The following is a 17102-nucleotide window of genomic DNA, read 5'->3' as shown; positions in this document are numbered from 1 at the left end:
ATGTGCAGAAGCCAGTGCACATTAGTCATTACTATATAATTTATTTCTCTTAAGTGAAACATGTCAAAGTATTAATGTACACATGGCTACATAAACCACATATTAAAAAAGGCACACTGTTTGAAAATTTATATCTCATATTGCTATACAGATGAGTTTAGAATTCCGAATCATTCAGCATGTCCGACTTTCTCTTAACGGCTTCGTCCAAAACGCCAACGCATTCCTGAAGACTGTTAAACGCTAGCTTACCAAGTGGCACTGAAAAGTAGAGAAATCATATTATTGACATGCAAAAATTAATATAGCTTGTATTAAACGTGAGTGTTAATATAAAAACAAACATAATACCTGTATAATTCTCCATGTCTGAGGTCTGCACATGTGTGATTTGAAGATGGCTCATTTTTAATTTCTCAAGACTTGTTAAAATCTGTTTTGGTTTACAGAAGAATTCGTACTTTTTGCATGTGCTTCCCGATAATTCGTAAAAATAGGAAAATACAGAAGAAAAAATCGAATTCCATACCTGAAGAAGTTTTTGGACCAATATGTCTACTCTTTTGAAAACTGGTCCAAGTTCTGAAAGAGAAACCATACCATTGTCAGCTAAGTGAAAAGCTTTCGGTTGGTTCTACAGCATCTACAAGTCTGTGTTATTTCTTACCAGAAAGGATAGGTTTTTCTCTGCCCGACCACTGTTTCATCTCTGTTTCATAACAATGATTAAAACCTTCAATCATTTGTGTTAAAGTCGACATTGTTAAGGACAATGTTTTGCTGACTTTGTTCACAGTTTGCGGATCGTGTTCCGTTGACGACTGTGGAAAGATATAAACGCCAAATTAGGAGACATTCATTAAAACTCCTGTCTTTCTCTTCAACTCATTCTCTACCAAAATAGTTGTGTTTCGAAGTGAAAATTTCATCATATTTTCAGGTACTGAAATTTATGGAGAAACTACAAAAAAAAACTGTCAACAGCTCGTGCTAAGGACTCCAGTTTTTCTAACCTCTGATTTCAGTTTTTCTAAAAGTTTCTTCTGTTTCTTGAGCTCTGTTTCAATTTGATCTGCCAGCGAAGTGATATCAGCAGTATCTGGTATCTTAGATCTGTGTATAAGAAGGCATTCCTCTACATTTTTTTATCACAATATATACATAAGATTATTGTAATATATAAATAAAGTTAAAATATATATATGCTTAAAATTATTATAAAATCTACATAAAATTATTTTATTACATAAATAAAATGATTATATTATAGAAATAAAATTAATATAATATATGCATCTTCGTTGAAAGCAGCCATGTTGGAATATGCTGACCTTTTACTGTCATGATCATCTATTTCAAGTTGTTTTTCTATATCGGGCGGATATAGATGTATTTTTTCCTTGAACAACTCTCCTAAATCTTCCTGTCTACAAAGCAGGTCGAGATATCCGCAAGCATCAGATACGGCGTCGACTATAGTCCCAGGACGTGTCGTAATACTATAGTAAAAAAATATATTCGTTACGCTGTAACGAATGTTAAAATAGCGTCTATATAAAGTTGGAATTTAGCGACCGATACACACTGACGGCGAGCATTTATCATTTGTAAAAAGCACACTAGAATTAAGTTTACTTGTGACATGATTGTAAAAATTCACTTGTAAAAAGATTGTAAAATATAGCGTGAAGTTTGTAAAGCTATTGTTGACGTTGTAACTTTTTACGCTAGTGTAAAAAATACATCTTAAAGTACCTGCGTTTATACGAGAAACATTTCTTACCGTTCTGGTGTTGAGGAAACCGATTGGAGAAAAATAGTGTCAAGATCTTCCACAACCAAAAGCATATCAGTTATATCTTCATAAAATTGTAGTTGTTTCGACTTGGGTGATGCCCCCTTTAGTGTAAAAGTCAAGCATGTGATTGCATGTGTTGTAGGCAAAGCATTGGTTTAGTTTAAAAGAAATATATCTGCAAGGTTTTTCAGCAACGTTTCAGAGAATATCGGTGGATTTACCGTTATAAGATCCACGTCGTCTTCGCGACAAAGCCCCAACAAATTTGCACAAAACAGTAGCTCTGAAAATTTTCATACCGAGCTCAGCATAAGAACTGATCCCAGGTTTCTATCAGGATTCTATTTTTATGTTTTAACTTTTAAAACTCACTTCCAACTCTAGAGTCAGTTAAGCTACTGACAACCGCTTGATGACTGTCCAAGATTTCTTCTAAATGCTGGTCAAACCTAAACATTATGCACTGTGTTGTGTATGACTGTACAGGCAGGTCAATATAATATAATTATAGGATGTTGTATATTTTACAGAATACACAACCCTGATCTTTTGTTACCTTGCTAGTAACCATTGTAGCAGCCTTAGTCGGGGCTCCCCAGGCTTAAAAAGCAGCTCAGACATCCACGATTCCTCAACATTCTCAACATGAGGACAACCAAGAATCTATTAAGTGCAGACGTAGAGACAGTGTGACCATGCATATATGCAAATTTTTAACCAACGCTGTTCAAATCAAGTGACACTGTCCCCTCCTTGTCAAATGGTAATTATTAAAATCAGAGGGATGATTAATGTGCATCAGATCTGGTCTGAAACTGCACCTTGCAATTGGCCATTACTTCTTAGCCAAGTCTTCAACCACCCTGGTTGAGAATGAAAGGGCATTTTTAAACATTGATCGTCTAATAACACCATATTTTGTTGATTACTCCCTGGCGAAGATGGCTAATTTATCAAATTGGAAATAAAGTTCACCATAATGTTTTCTATAAATTAGATCCCCCTAGGAATTAGGAAACATATAATTATATTCTGGAATCTGGAGTTAATGCATGAAAAGGAATCTAGGATCAATACGCCTTATTCTACCAAAATGTTTATTTATGCTTACATAAACATTACCAAAAAAGTCGCCGATGCATTGATGCCTTCGGACAATATTGTGTCAGATGTGAAAACGAATGGATGATTCCATTCACGGCATGTTAATTGTTAAAGACAAATAACTAGCTAGTAAAATAAACATCTCGGGAAGCCACAAACAAATCATTTACATTTTATGTTTAATGTACGAATATTTTGACTTCCTAACGTAAAATATTTCTCTCAGATCGCCAACATACCTCTAGTTTATATCTAATTGTTTCAACTCGCCTGCTCTTAGATGCCGCCATATTTTTGAATTATTTGATCCGACGCTCTCCGACAACAACCGAAGTGGAGCGAAAATACCGTCGTTTGCATAAACAGAAATGCAGCTTCGTGCCACAATATTTAATAATCGCGCGTGGTAAGCGCGAGATTCGTGGAAAACGCGCACTTAATGCGTGGGAAATCATGTTTGTTTTCCGGAGATGGATCCAAATTCGATGATTTGGATCAGTTCAGTTGTATCACACTGTGGTTGTATGTTCGCTTTTCATATTGCACAAACATGGATTACGTATCCTTGGCAAAAGGTTTATCTCCTGATAAACTCGGTTCAGACGACTTAAGCAGAGAGTCTGCAAAACATTTATTTGAGGCGCAGGCAAAGAAACTCGAAGCGAGAGAACGAAGGTCGATCGAATCTGCAAAATTAAGAGAAAAGAAGTACGGGAAACCTGTCCTGACGCAGGATGAGCTTGTTATTCGTGAAAATGTCGGGGATAGAACGGCCACTTTAGGTTCTGAAGAGTTTATCTACACGAACAATGCTGATTGTGGGTTGTTTGCCGCGATTATCACAGCCTATAACAAGCATTGGACGCTCAGAACATCGCCGGATGATTGGTGGTTTGTCGTAGCTAGACGTATCGCCATTGCTATCGATAAGAACTCGAAGAAGGAGAGTGTACGTAGGATGTTTGTCGAGCACGAAGGTACAGTTGTTGTACATGTTTCCATGCTGTTAAAGGAAAATTATTAATAATAGAACTGCCCGAATGATATTTTCATTTTCATTTAAACTTTCAATTTCATTTATACAAGGCAAGAAAACATTACAAGTGGATGTTCCTGTGAACAATATTTATGATGTCGACTATACTTGGTTCTTTGATGAAATGTCAAAGGAAATCTCGAAGAACATCAATGTCCCAAGCTATGTTGACGTTATTTCGTCTGATTTTTCATCGACAACGCCAGTTCAGAGGGTTGTTTCCCAAATCACTTTGATGTCCTCTTTGCAAGAGTTCTTTGAATTCAAGTAACTTGTTGTCATTATTTTATACTTGTAGTTATAATACCTCAAAAATGAGGCAAATGATTTCCCAATCTTCTTCATGAATCTCCTCTTCTTGTGAAAGTATTGTTTATTTAAAAAAGTAGTAGAATGCCCCCCCTAGAAAACAACACCTAGTTCTTCTGCTTCTTCAAATGACCATCGACCAGATCCTTACATTCTTATGATGCTAGGATGATGTTGATGTGTGGCATCCCTGGAGTGGAAATGCTTGGTACTGAAGAAGACTGGCAGAAGCTACTATCAAAACTGGATGCTTTAAAGACCCTCTTGGAACCAATCATGAATGATATTGGGCTAAGCATTGAATGGTGGTCTGTTGTCCAAGAGGTGTTTCAAAAGCTTTTAGCAACATTTCAAGGTTCCCCAGACTATGATTGGTGGTCTCGTATTGTCACATATGAAGGCTTTGGTTCTGGACCAAGTGGTTATACTGGATGGATAACAAGATTTATGGAAGGGACAAGTGAACTAAAAGAACTTCATGAATTCACTAGTGGACTTGTCACTGTGCCACTGACCATCGCTTATCCTTCTGGTGTTGAGGATACAGCAGCATTGGTTGCAGGGTGTCTGGGTTTCACCATACATGAAAACAGTGGGAAAAAAGCACCATCAATTCAACCATTTCAGGGTTGGTCACTTTTGCTGCCAAAAAACTCACCATTCCGTGCTGATAGACAGTGAATTGGTAGAATCGCATGTGGAAAAACTGTTGTCATTATCAGATTGATTTGTTTGATCTGAAGTTTGGATACATACATTAAATTGCATTAATTTCATTCATGAAGACTAATTACTTATGCATTAAGAAAATATGGGTTTACATAATGAGGTGGGTATGGGTTAAGTGGTATTTTCTTACATATTATGTTAGGATATATATATGCTAAGTAGATGTGGAAGGTGTGTGGTAGATATGGCTCTGAAGGTTTTCAAGTAAAGTTTATAATGAATACTAAATACTCGGCTATGATTTAAAACAAGAAGAGATTTAAAACATGAATTACTCTTATATTTCTTACATTTAGCAGTATATAGTTAACATGATTAAAAAAATTATCATGCAATCAAACTACATAGCTTTTTAGAACTAGCGTGGGTATCATTTGACATTTAAACATTGAATCAAACAAAAATGCCATAAGCAAATAAAAAGTAGGGTGCAATTTAACAGGTATTCAATCAATTATTGAAACATATCTAATCTAGGCAAACTCTAAATAAACAGTACCTATAGCATGTACCTTGGCACTCCCCACCCAGACTGTTCACAAAAAAAAACATAGCAGGATATATAGGAATTGGCAGGAAGTAAAAGTGAAATCCATTTTTTTCATTTTAATGGAAGCAATTGGCATACAGGTTTAGAGCATATGTTTTCAGCTACATTGGACAATGAACGTTTCAGTTTATGTACCATTTACTGACTTTTTTGACTTTCCCTAATTTTGCTTTTCCAAATGAACAACAAAACCAGGGCATTATTTGTTTTGAGGAGAGTATGGAATGAATGCCTCTATCCAACATTCATTAGTATGGTATAGGTATGTTTCGAGTTTGCATTTACCTCTATACTACATAGTTACATATTGATTATACATTTCTACGGTGAAATATTTTTCAGCAATAATCAGGAAATACATAAGAGAAAACATTGCTAGTGGACAGTTTATATGTGATGGTATAGCGTGGTTGTTACATTCGGCGGTAAGTACCAAGATGACTTCTGCAGTTTGGGCAATGATGGGTCACATCCTTGCAACCATCCATGCAAAATGGGATCAAACAGCAGGGCCAGCAACTGGAAGCAAGTGTAAATAACTCCATTAGTCAAGAATGATTAATACAAGGACAAAAACAATATTTTTTAAGAAGTAAATGAATATCTTACCCAATGAAACAGAGAATAGCAGCCATGAGCCAAGCAAATGAGCCATCTTGATAGATTGTTGATGTAACAATCTGGGCTTGGCAGCGAGGGCAGGTCATGCTAACCGGAATCTCACCAAACGCAACACCAGTCACAACTACAGGACCAGGCTGTGTGATCACTGTAGTTGTGTGATGATGCTGTTGTTGAACTGGCATAGGTTGTGCTGGGTACCCTGGTTGGGCTGGATAACCAGGTTGAGGTGGGGGTCCTCCCTGAGGTGGATAGGCACCTTGGGGTGGGTATCCCTTATTAGGATCACCTAAATATTAGGAAAATATATCAAGACATTATAAAGATCTTATACATATTGCCAAAGTATTTATGCCTTAATTTCTTAATATTGCTCTTTACACAATTTATAGCAATGTCAATATAGTTAGACTGTTACCAAGCAGATGTCAATCAACACATTCATAATTGACAACATTGAACTGTTTTAAATATATTATAACTGAGACTTGGAACACATGCTTGAACTATTAACAGGTATAATGAAACGTTACATGTAAACGTGCGATACATTGTGCAGACTTATACATTTTGGTAAGCTAACTTGGTAACCACACTAGGAATTTGCATGGGGCCAGATATCATTTCAGATATAGACATTACTTGAAACTAGTAGATTATGTAGATAGAATATGTATTCTGGTTGGAAAGCCAGGGGCCGGTTGTATCAAGCCCGTTTAGCTTAAACGGTGGATAAGTCAAAATTAAATAACACTCTTACATTTCTCTTGAATGAGTCAACTTGAATATTATGCACTGAATATGTAGTTTTAAACAGTATCTTTGTATTAAGGTTAAAAACATTTAGTTCCCTTGTTGAATAAAACGTTAGACTTGCTTTCTATTTTGAACTTAACCACCGTTTAAGCTAAACGGGCTTGATACAACCGGCCCCAGATATATAACATTTGTAGATATATAACATTTTCACAATTTTCAGGTTTAATCAGTCCCAAATATATAAACGTTCCCACAATTTATTTTCAATATATTTCGCAGTTACATATGCATTATGAAGAGAGAATAAACATCAATATTATTAAAAAAAATTTTAATGACGACACAAATTTCGCTCGGGAAGCAGCTTGCGAGAGATTTACATTCCTATTTGGCTATTTCACAATGTTCATTATAGAAATACCACAAATAAATTGAGATATTAGAAATTTCCCATTTAATTAATGTGCCGGAAAGTATGTACTTTCTTTAAATCGCAAATTTCACATTAATCATCAACAGGCAACATTCAAGACTGTATTTCATATGGAAACAAAGAGGTCTCGACTCTTGAGTTATTCTAACTAAATAAAAACCGTTTCCTGTTTTCTTGCACCGAATTGTATGATATTTTACAGTGCTTTTAAGTTGCCCTGCCTAAATGCGGAACAAAGAATTGTATACTCGAGGAATTTGGGAGTTTAAAGAGCCATATTCTGTACTAAGAAACACAAGTTTTGGTCTTTACGAAGCTTTCTGTATGAACTAGTCTACGTCAATAAAAGCATTGATCCACTTTGTTTCCTATTTGCTAGAACACTTCATCGCGATTAGGTGGGTTAAAGAACATCTGACAGCCGTAAAAATAGCGATCTTGATGATATTAACGAATACTCGGCATATCATGTGAGCAGCACTGCGATATTTCGCAAAGGAAATCGTTTCAAACAACAAATATAGCCGTCGGAAAAATTACCTGGATAAGCTGGGGGATTCGCTGCTTGTGGAGGATAGCCAGGCTGATTGTAAGGCGGTGGTTGAGCCATAGTTAAGCGAGTTTGAAGATGGACAATGCGAGAAATGTATTTCGAAACTTTTCTGAGGTGTTTCTTCGTCTTCAAAAATAGTCTATGCCGTCAGCATCCCAGCGTTCATAGCGATCTCAACCTTCTTCCCCCCCGGAAGTAGACTGTATTCAAGAACTATTAGCAGAGATTCCAGGGTGGGGCCAGTGAGTGGGCGAGTGCTGCGAATTGCACATCGCCAAGGTTACCTTGATGTGGTTTTGACAAGGCATGAAATTTTTGTTGAAATATGGATTAAAATTTAATAGAAATCGTTTTAAAATTAGGAGTGAAAATTATATCGAAGCCGCAAAATGTATGATTTCCTGTTGTTTTCACATCACATTCGTTCAATCTATAAATCCAACATTATATTCTGCTTTCATGGAAATAGAGAAGTAAAGTCTCGTCGGTGTTTTCGGACTCTCAGAAGTCATCAATGCAGCGTGACCAGACCGGCATGCTATGATGAGGTCTTCTTTATTTTCAATACCTAACCCAATACCCAATAGCCACGTCCTCTCGTCCTCTCAGGGTATTCAAGGTACTTATGAACTAAATGTTCCTGTTGTGTTTAAACCAATACAGACTTTATACAGTCTTTTAGTCAAAAAATGCTTCAGTTCTGTTTAGTTTTTTTTACAATCTGTCTGTCAGCTATTTTGGCTGGCAGTACAAAGTTTATACGAGTTTAGCTTTTTCAGCTGATCGTACAAAATTTCTGAGTTAATTATGCACCATCATATACCGACAATTCCGGCTTTCACTAATTTTGCATTTCCAATATTCCAAGATGGAAGACGTGAAATTCAGAAATTCTCGTTCATAGTCTGTTAAGAAAGAGCAATTAGGCTGATCATACAAAGTTTATCTCTCCCTTTCAAAAGAAAAATCGAAATTGCTTTTCATTTTGTTTTGCAGTTTTGATTTTCCCACAGCTTAAATACACTATTGCTCTCGGCAGTCGGCTCTCCGCCTCGATAAATTTGCGTCATAACTCATAATTATTCACTGGCATTCCGGGGGGTCAGAAAGTAGTTATTATGCTATTATTTGAACTTATCGGATGTCAGTAATTACGTAGGTAGTTTATGTCTTTATGAGAATTGCTGGCATTGTGATTGTTGACCACAATTTCAAGTGAAATATGGCCACTTTACAGGCAGAAACCACGGAAAAAATGCAACCACCATCGTACGAAGCATCCCAGGAACAAGGTTGAATAAAATGTTTTGCGTTTAACGTGTTTAACTTAAATAATGACAATTTAAATAGGCATTAATTGCCCATATGGCTATGAGGACTATGAGCTATACGAATTATAGGTGTATCAGATATTTTCTGCTTCTCGTTCTGCATTTAATTTTTTTTTATTTATACCCGTTGAATTAATTTATCAATCAGTTTTCGTGAAATGTGTAGTGAATACAAGATATAAGGGTCATATGACCTTTATATCCATCAAGCTGACGAATTGAATTACCCATGTGAATTTAAAATTTATTTGTCGTCACGAGATGCGCAGTTGATATGCGCAGCCTGAAAAGTCTGGTCACTCTAGTGTGTGTGTGCATAGATAAATTGTGACAATTTAATTAATCGCAATTAAAGCAAAAAAATTAGCATCAATTTAGACATATTCTTAGACTCACAGACTCAATTTAGCATATTCTTAGACTTAATTGTAAATTATAACAAAATATTGGGGAAAAATAGGAATTGATTTGTCTTGACTTAGGGCATCTTGATTACGAACTACAAAGCGGATTATAATCATTTGGAAAAGTACAGCATGTCCCAAGAAAAAGTCCCCTCTTTTGAAATTGCCTTAATATTATGATAAACCCAATTGAAAGCAAAATGCTTTATTTGAATGCATCAACCTAATAACTATGCTGTTTACACACTATTGCATTAATCATGCATTCAAATTCCAACAAAAGCTTCATTTCAATAGGGGGGGACTTTTTTTGGACACCCTGTATTTCGTTGAAAAAAAATATCGAAAGTAATAGGAAAATAATAAAAGTGACAAGATTACATTATTTTTCAGTTGCTTCGGGACAGAATGTTGTTAGTACCACAGTTGTTACTCAACCGCCTGTGATGGTACAAACAGTCATGACACCCCTCATGTTTGGACCAACGCCTATAAATATGGTCTGTTCGCATTGTGGGGCACAGATAGTGACTGCAACAAGCTACGAGCCTGGAATTTTGACCTGGCTGTTTTGCGGAGGAATTGCAGTTGTTGGGTATGTGTAGATAGACTAAGAGCCAGATATTGTTTGGCACATTATGTAATGCGCCAAATATACGCGGTCTTTATCCAAGGCAAGAATATTTAACTATTGAAAATTGGAATCAATCGATTTGATATCTCATCATTCTCATGAACATAATTTTTAGATGCTGGCTTGGTTGTTGCCTCATACCATTCTGCATCGATGATATCAAAGATTGCCGTCACACTTGTCCAAACTGCCAAAATTTCCTTGGAGTTTACCGTCGCATATGAAAATAACAAGTCTTGATAATATTACGAACATGTCATTGGTATCAGATAGCAAGCGAAAACGACCAGTCAACGTAGCATCACTAGCATATAGTACATAGGAGACTAAAATGTTTGGTGTGGGTATATTTATCAGGTAGAAATCGAACTTGTTGAATATCTAATTGACAAGTTGAAAAGCAACTTTGTTAATTGCCACCTTCACGAGTTCAATGACTTTGAATGAAGGATTAGAAATCTTTGTATAGATTTTGTGTACTTCTGTTGTGTATGAAGTTGAGGCTCTTTTATTTGGGCCAATTTTGTTTGGTCATAATCTCACTCAAATCTTGGATAACTTAAAAGTTGAACTGAAGAATGACATTTTGATGTAATTCAAGAATACCCTCATTTCCTATATAGCACTGGGTTTTTAATGCAGTACATTCATATATAACACCTCAGTCACCATAAAGACCAGACATATTTTGCATTATTTTTATTCTTGTGCCATCATCACATGAAAACATTACACAGATGAAGTTTTGATTAGGATCCACGTTTTGACTTAAAGTATTCCATCAGCACGTCATGAGCATGGGTTTCTTTCCCATAATCCTAAAATGAAACATAGTTCAGCATCCTATAATATACTTCAACCATAATTAAACTCACACAATTAACCTCTTGCCCCCCTATGTTTTAGATTACTTGCAAACTTTACCTTGACAACAACACAACTACAGCCAACTACTTTTCTCGCCTTCCCTTCTTTGTCAATTTTGCATAAACCTGCCCATTCACCAAGCTTTTTGCTATCGTCAACTTTGATCAAGTTGATTTGATGTTCAGCACACAAAGCTTCCACAAGCTTCACATATGTTCCCTCATCACAATTCTGAGCCAAAACACAGAGATGAGCTTGTCGCCTACAAGTTAACACATGAACAGTTTTAGATTAAAACAACATCTGTTAAGGTTTACAGAATACAAAATTTATTAAGTTTTCTTCTTCCTCAGAGATAAAATTCGATTCCGGTTACGCTTTTGTCTTCACTCTCATCTCAGAAGAGGGAGCGGATTTATCGTCATAGGAAGTGACCAAATTAAAATCATATGCTATATGAACATGCTAGTTCTCTATAGAAGAGCAGTATGTACAAAGGAAAGAAGGTGTGTGGCTTTTTCATCCCACTAAAAGTCTTTTGTGATAATAACAAAGAATTACTTTTATGTGTGATCGAAAGCAGCAAAAATTCCACTTTTGGACTCATTTGTTTAAAACCAACTTGGGGAGGTCTGGCAATGGACCCTCCAAAAGTAACCCCCTAGCAAGTGCACTGGCATGAAATTTTAGCCAACCTAGTTATAAATTATCTTCCTATAGAACTGGTTTTATCCTTTTATTATCTGTCAGTTCACTTACTTGTCAAGAGCTTTACAGGCTTCATGAAGGCCACGTGCCAATCCATCATGGCACAAAGCTGTTTTCAACACTTCTTGCAATGCATCATTTACTGACATGGAGGCACCAGCTGGGGCGACATCATCTCTAATGTTTGATGAATGCATTTATATAAATACACAGCCATTAGGGAGAAAAAGTACAAAAACTGTATGCCTGGGCCACCAGGCGAACTTCCTCAGGCAAAAATTCGATTCCGGTTACGCTTTTGTCCTCACGAGAACTCAGAAGAGGGAGCGGATTTATCATCATTGGAAGTTGCCAACATCAGGTATATACTTTAGTTTTTACAAAATATTGCAAAATGTGCACGTTTGCTTAATATTAAAACTGATGTAATGGCTCAATTCTTTGAAAAATATGTTTCTTAAAGGTTTCAAATAACTATTTGCCAAGTTTAAGTTTACGTCCAAGAGTGAAACTTATGATAAAAATATTTTTGAGAGAAACAAAAGCTAGACTCGTGTGCAGTGTGCTTTACAGGACAACCCGATTACACTTACCCTTCCGCGTCCGACATCTCTTGCGGAACTCCTTACTATTTGAAAATAAAACCGTAAAACACATCTTTAAATGATGTTTTTTCATTTCAGATATAGAAAAGCGTCGGATGGACAGTTAAAAGAACGAATTTTTTAGAGATTGCAAACTTACATGATATCAATCGTAAACTTGTAAATTTCGAAAAGGAAAAGAACAAAACCGTAAAGAGCGAAGTGCCTGGAGACTAAGAAGCGAGCCGTCAGTTTTCGATAAACAGCGTTGCGACAAGAGGAACGTCATGTTACATATTAGCATAAAATTTCCAAAATTTATTTATAGCGATGGCGGATTCACGTTTTACCAGAGTCGGGAAAGTCGGTTTTGACATTTTAAAAGGGCGGGAAAGGTAAGAGAACATTTACATTTTCTTCACTGTGTCATTGGAATTTTGTGAAATAAGTATGCAAAAATATGCGAAAGTTTGCCCGTTTCCGCGCAATGCGATGTGTGTTAATAAACTACCAAATTAATGCTTCATTTTTGAATAGCGTCCCAAAATAGTAAATCAGTTTTGGAAATAAAAATAATATACATTACATCCTAGTATTGTCACTACGTCGCGGAGGTAAGTGTTTCCATAGGAAGACTAGGAAGTTCAACATTTTCATTACAACAACATGGTAGCGACGCAATTTCCTTACTGCCATTCAGGCTAGGACCTCTTGGTTCCGTCTCTTGAACTTTCAAGCCAATGGAAAATGTTTTGCACGAACACGAAGGCGGACAATGACACCCCATGTTTATAATTTCTTCATCCACAGAGCTTTCAAGACTTGTTGTACTTTCAAACATTTCCTTATCTCGAATGACGTGATCTTCCAATGCCGTTTTCGATGCAACTTTCTTCACCTGGCTTCGTCCTTTACCCTTTCGACATGGTAGATGTTTTGTGTAACATATTTTTTGGTTGAATTGTTTTCCACATTTTTCACAGTGAAATGGTTTATTATCTGAATGGGATATCATGTGAATCTTCAAAGCATCCGGCCGTTTGAAGGTCTTTGAGCAAATCTAGAAAAGATATAATTTAAACTGAAAATGTTTCTTTCGAAAGCTACACATTGGCAGTACTGCTGTTCCAATGAAACGTACAGAATGCCAGGGTTAAATGACAATGGTCGAAAATATCATTTTGTAGGGGTCTACCTCACACTGAAAATTTCTCTGTTCACTATGCGTATAGGTAGCGTGTCTGTTTAAAATAGCCATTCTCGTGAAACTTTTCCCACACTCGGGACAACAAAACTTCCGCTTTTGGTGTTTGGTCAGCGCATGCGTCTTACATGCAGAATGCGTTGGGAATTCCTGGCCACACTGGAGGCAAGTGTAAGGTGGATTATGGTGACGCTTATTGTGCAAACGCAATTTTTCTGAAAGAAGAAAACAAGGCTTTGTTTGTTAGTAAAACCACATAGGAACATTCAAAACAACACAAAAATAAATGCTCTCATCTTCAAACTCATTTTTAACCACTCTGAACTTTCCTCACCTGCGCTGTTATAAAGCTTATTGCATTGAAGACATTTATGATGAATTATTGCTTTGTGGTTTTCTAACTCATCACGGGTGACAAATTTTTGTCCACAAAAAGTACAAACAACGTTCTTGCATAGTTTCTTATCTTGATGTTCTCTAAATGTTGCATCTTCCTGAAAAGCCTCACCACATTCCTTGCACAGGAAATGACCATTCTCTTTACAATGTTTTTCCAAACTCAGGACCGTGGGAAACTCTTTAAGACAGATCCCACAGGTGGACAAGACCGACGAATGTCTTGCTATCGCTTTTGGTTCTTGAATTTCTGTCGGTTTTACTTGTTCTTCAACATTTGCAACTGTCTTCAACTTTATTTGAATTTTTTTAATACTTTTTTGCCTGTTAACGTTTTGTTGTCTTGGAGCACTATGGTGGCGCCTATTGTGCAACATCAATTTTTCTAGACGAAAATACGTAAGGTTGTAAATAAAATACCCAACAACAAAGATGCGAATTTTCTCACTTACAGACTCATTTTAACAGAACTTTGCTCACCTGCACTGTTATAAAGCTTATTGCATTCAAGACATTTATGATGAATTACTGCTTTGTGCTTTTCCAAATCATCACGGGTGACAAATTTTTGTCCACAAAAAGTACAAACAACTTTCTTGCACAGTTTCTTATCTTGATGTTCTCTAAATGTTGCATCTTGTTGAAAAGCCTCACCACAATCCTTGCACAGAAAAAGATCATTCTCTTCACTTTGCTGTTTCAAGCTTACAATTAAGGGAAACTCTTCTTCTTCTTCAAGAATTTCTGTTGTTAGCACTTGCCCTTTGACATTTTCATTTGTCTGTTGGTCTATTTGTTTCAGTTTGACACTTTTATTTGAATCGATTTGTTTATTAAAATTTTGTCCATTGATCACCTCTTTGTGATTTATCTGTCTATCATTCTGCATAATATCGTCATCATCATCATCGGATATTTCTATATAATCTTTTTTATCATTACTTTGTCTGTTATCAATTTGGTCATGATATTTTGACTCATAATCTGGTAAGCATTGGGCGCATTCAATCTGAGATGAACGAGAGCTTTCTTTTGCTAGAATTTCGAAATAGAATTCAAAATATTTCTGGTGATCAATAGCACCATTCTTACTTTCTTTCCCTTCATTATATGAATCTTTTTTCGATTGAATCCCTGAATTAATTGTTGCCAATTTTCTTTGATTTACATTAGCATCTTCCAAAGTCTGTTGACATAAACAAAGTGAAGGTTTCTGTCCATTCTGGATGCCGGTTCTTACTGTTAATTGGACATTTGGTGGCATGGACAAGCCACCATTGTTTTGCCCATGGGAACTTTTATTTGAACCCACAACTTTAGAGAATTCAATTAGGCTATCATGTGCTGCCAACTTGGAGAATGAACTTTGAGTAGGTTTGAGTTTGGAATCCATGGATTCCAAAATTATGGATCTTGTGGATCTGTCTTATTCTAAAAATCATGAAAGATCAATGAATGTTTGTGTACACTGTATATTGCACAAAGATTAATATTACGATGAAAAATATCTTGATGCATAATGGAAACTGGCAACAGTGTAACATGAGGCATAATGTGGCACATGAATAACTTTTCATGTAATCAGTTAACCGTAGTCAACCAACTGGGTGTTTTGCTGTGATGCATGAAAGCCCTTATATACTGTTTTCATTGTTTTCTTTATTGTTTGTGTCAGAGATGTTTCTCTATACTTTGAACAGACGAGTATCTCAGATAGACATGAAAAGAAACAGCAAAAATTGTTTCTGATTGTGTACATCACACATATGTTGAAACTCACAAAAAACAAGCACATTTTTTATGATGTATATACCTGATGAGGCTGGCTCTTTGACATGGGAAGAGTTAGCCTTACACATACAGATTAAGAACCAGTTTGAAGCATTGGCCTTAAATTGGAAAAGCAAGTAAGTTATTTCCTACCTCAAGTTTAGAGAGCCACCATCTTCACTCTGGTTTCTAATTTCAAGCTACAAAATACAGATCACATTTAATATGAACAACAGTTGATGAACTGTTGATGCAGAACTAGTTTTGAGTGGTACTTAAAATTTTGTGATCTAGTGCATACGTAAGGTCTGGGGAAAAAATTGTTAATCTTATTAATCTTTGATTAAAATAACGTACATTGTGGAGAATTCAGCTATTAGAGGCACCCACTAAATATTGTTGTTCTTCAGGAATTATATTTGTATATAAACAGAACGTCTATAGATATATATTATATACACAATCCCTGTGGAGTGTGATCCTTGGCTGCATATTCTTAATTGTTTTCACATTTTTTACTTCATTTACAGGTATTTTTTGTCTTCATGTTGGCCAGACAGTTTATGGACAACAGATAACAATTTACTGCTAAAAAAAGCACACGAACGTGACCGATTCATTTTCAAGGTGAAGGTCAAACCGACACTCTAATTCACAATTAACATTAAAATTGAAATAATTGAATAAATGAACGTTCAAATAATTATATGGTGAACGTTTCATACGAGAAAATTTGTATTAAATGATGCTTTCTCTATATCATAAGTCAATTGGTGTTTAACTTGCTCTTTAGGAAATTTGTTAAATAAGAGGATATTCAATATTGAAGTATGTAATACCTGTCCTGATGTTGATTATTCGCCTCCATTTTGTTTTTCAAATTTCGAATAATTTTTTAATATTGGTTTTTGTATTTCAGCCGCATTTGAATATATTGTTAATTTTCCCATATCCGTTCACCGAAGCCGTGATCGTATAGTGGTTAGTACATTGCGTTGTGGCCGCAATAACCCAGGTTCGAATCCTGGTCACGGCACCATCCTTTTTTCGCCTACTTACTGATATTATCTTTTGTTTATTCTTTTAGGCTTTAATATATATGTTCGCTTTAATTCCTAAAAGAAATAAACCTTGAGAAATCATCTAAAAACATTCCCAACTTCAAAATAATTCAACTTCCTTCAAACTGCCTCATACTCGACCCAGACTACAAAGTCGCGCGCGAGATACCCCTATGCCTGAAGAAATAAGGGCTGCATGTACAAAAAAATAAAATTGCGGTCCAATGAATGTATAATAGATCAGTGTTTGG

The 17102-nt window shown here is 36.0% G+C and overlaps 6 protein-coding genes and 1 non-coding gene across 8 annotated transcripts; 3 read left to right on the top strand and 4 right to left on the bottom strand.

Moving 5' to 3' along the window:
- Positions 1-48: 48 nt before the first annotated feature.
- LOC114525492 (HAUS augmin-like complex subunit 7) lies at positions 49-3215 on the bottom strand. 2 transcript variants are annotated; one of them, XM_028546863.1, is made up of 12 exons: positions 3142-3215; positions 2620-2661; positions 2355-2461; positions 2171-2247; positions 2020-2081; positions 1784-1899; positions 1332-1499; positions 1014-1113; positions 668-821; positions 530-582; positions 352-433; positions 49-261 (listed from the first exon to the last, which is right to left on the bottom strand). In XM_028546863.1, exons 2-12 carry the CDS (start codon positions 2632-2634, stop codon positions 158-160), a joined length of 1038 nt encoding a protein of 345 aa, XP_028402664.1. In that variant the 5' UTR covers positions 2635-2661; positions 3142-3215; the 3' UTR covers positions 49-157. The 2 variants fall into 2 exon arrangements, with proteins under 2 accessions (XP_028402664.1, XP_028402663.1); XM_028546862.1 differs by lacking the exon at positions 2620-2661 and having other exon boundaries at positions 3142-3212.
- A 196-nt stretch (positions 3216-3411) lies between these two features.
- LOC114525443 lies at positions 3412-5179 on the top strand. The gene is made up of 3 exons (XM_028546797.1): positions 3412-3879; positions 3989-4205; positions 4415-5179. The coding sequence occupies exons 1-3, from the start codon at positions 3453-3455 to the stop codon at positions 4926-4928; spliced, it is 1158 nt and encodes a 385-aa protein (XP_028402598.1). The 5' UTR covers positions 3412-3452; the 3' UTR covers positions 4929-5179.
- A 407-nt stretch (positions 5180-5586) lies between these two features.
- LOC114525444 (cell death-inducing p53-target protein 1 homolog) lies at positions 5587-8046 on the bottom strand. Its single transcript, XM_028546798.1, has 3 exons — positions 7880-8046; positions 6136-6436; positions 5587-6045 (listed from the first exon to the last, which is right to left on the bottom strand). The coding sequence occupies exons 1-3, from the start codon at positions 7947-7949 to the stop codon at positions 5940-5942; spliced, it is 477 nt and encodes a 158-aa protein (XP_028402599.1). The 5' UTR covers positions 7950-8046; the 3' UTR covers positions 5587-5939.
- Positions 8047-9071: 1025 nt separating this feature from the next.
- On the top strand, positions 9072-10691 carry LOC114525506 (lipopolysaccharide-induced tumor necrosis factor-alpha factor homolog). Its single transcript, XM_028546883.1, has 3 exons — positions 9072-9184; positions 10021-10222; positions 10377-10691. Exons 1-3 carry the CDS (start codon positions 9115-9117, stop codon positions 10483-10485), a joined length of 381 nt encoding a protein of 126 aa, XP_028402684.1. The 5' UTR covers positions 9072-9114; the 3' UTR covers positions 10486-10691.
- A 276-nt stretch (positions 10692-10967) lies between these two features.
- LOC114525505 (40S ribosomal protein S12-like) lies at positions 10968-12650 on the bottom strand. The gene is made up of 5 exons (XM_028546882.1): positions 12581-12650; positions 12430-12464; positions 11888-12013; positions 11186-11390; positions 10968-11079 (listed from the first exon to the last, which is right to left on the bottom strand). Exons 2-5 carry the CDS (start codon positions 12444-12446, stop codon positions 11011-11013), a joined length of 417 nt encoding a protein of 138 aa, XP_028402683.1. The 5' UTR covers positions 12447-12464; positions 12581-12650; the 3' UTR covers positions 10968-11010.
- A 13-nt stretch (positions 12651-12663) lies between these two features.
- Positions 12664-16654, bottom strand: LOC114525504 (zinc finger protein 2 homolog). Its single transcript, XM_028546880.1, has 6 exons — positions 16630-16654; positions 15944-15990; positions 14501-15451; positions 13959-14405; positions 13616-13839; positions 12664-13480 (listed from the first exon to the last, which is right to left on the bottom strand). Exons 3-6 carry the CDS (start codon positions 15411-15413, stop codon positions 13022-13024), a joined length of 2043 nt encoding a protein of 680 aa, XP_028402681.1. The 5' UTR covers positions 15414-15451; positions 15944-15990; positions 16630-16654; the 3' UTR covers positions 12664-13021.
- A 100-nt stretch (positions 16655-16754) lies between these two features.
- On the top strand, positions 16755-16826 carry Trnah-gug. The gene has a single exon. It is a non-coding gene; the product is annotated as a tRNA-His (tRNA).
- The last annotated feature ends 276 nt before the right edge of the window (positions 16827-17102 follow it).

The sequence above is a fragment of the Dendronephthya gigantea genome, unplaced genomic scaffold (assembly GCF_004324835.1).
Source record: "Dendronephthya gigantea isolate DGI-Jeju-01 unplaced genomic scaffold, DenGig_1.0 000034F, whole genome shotgun sequence".
NCBI lineage: Eukaryota > Metazoa > Cnidaria > Anthozoa > Malacalcyonacea > Nephtheidae > Dendronephthya > Dendronephthya gigantea.
Note: the sequence above shows the minus strand (reverse complement) of the source record. Positions and strands in the feature narration are given on the sequence as shown.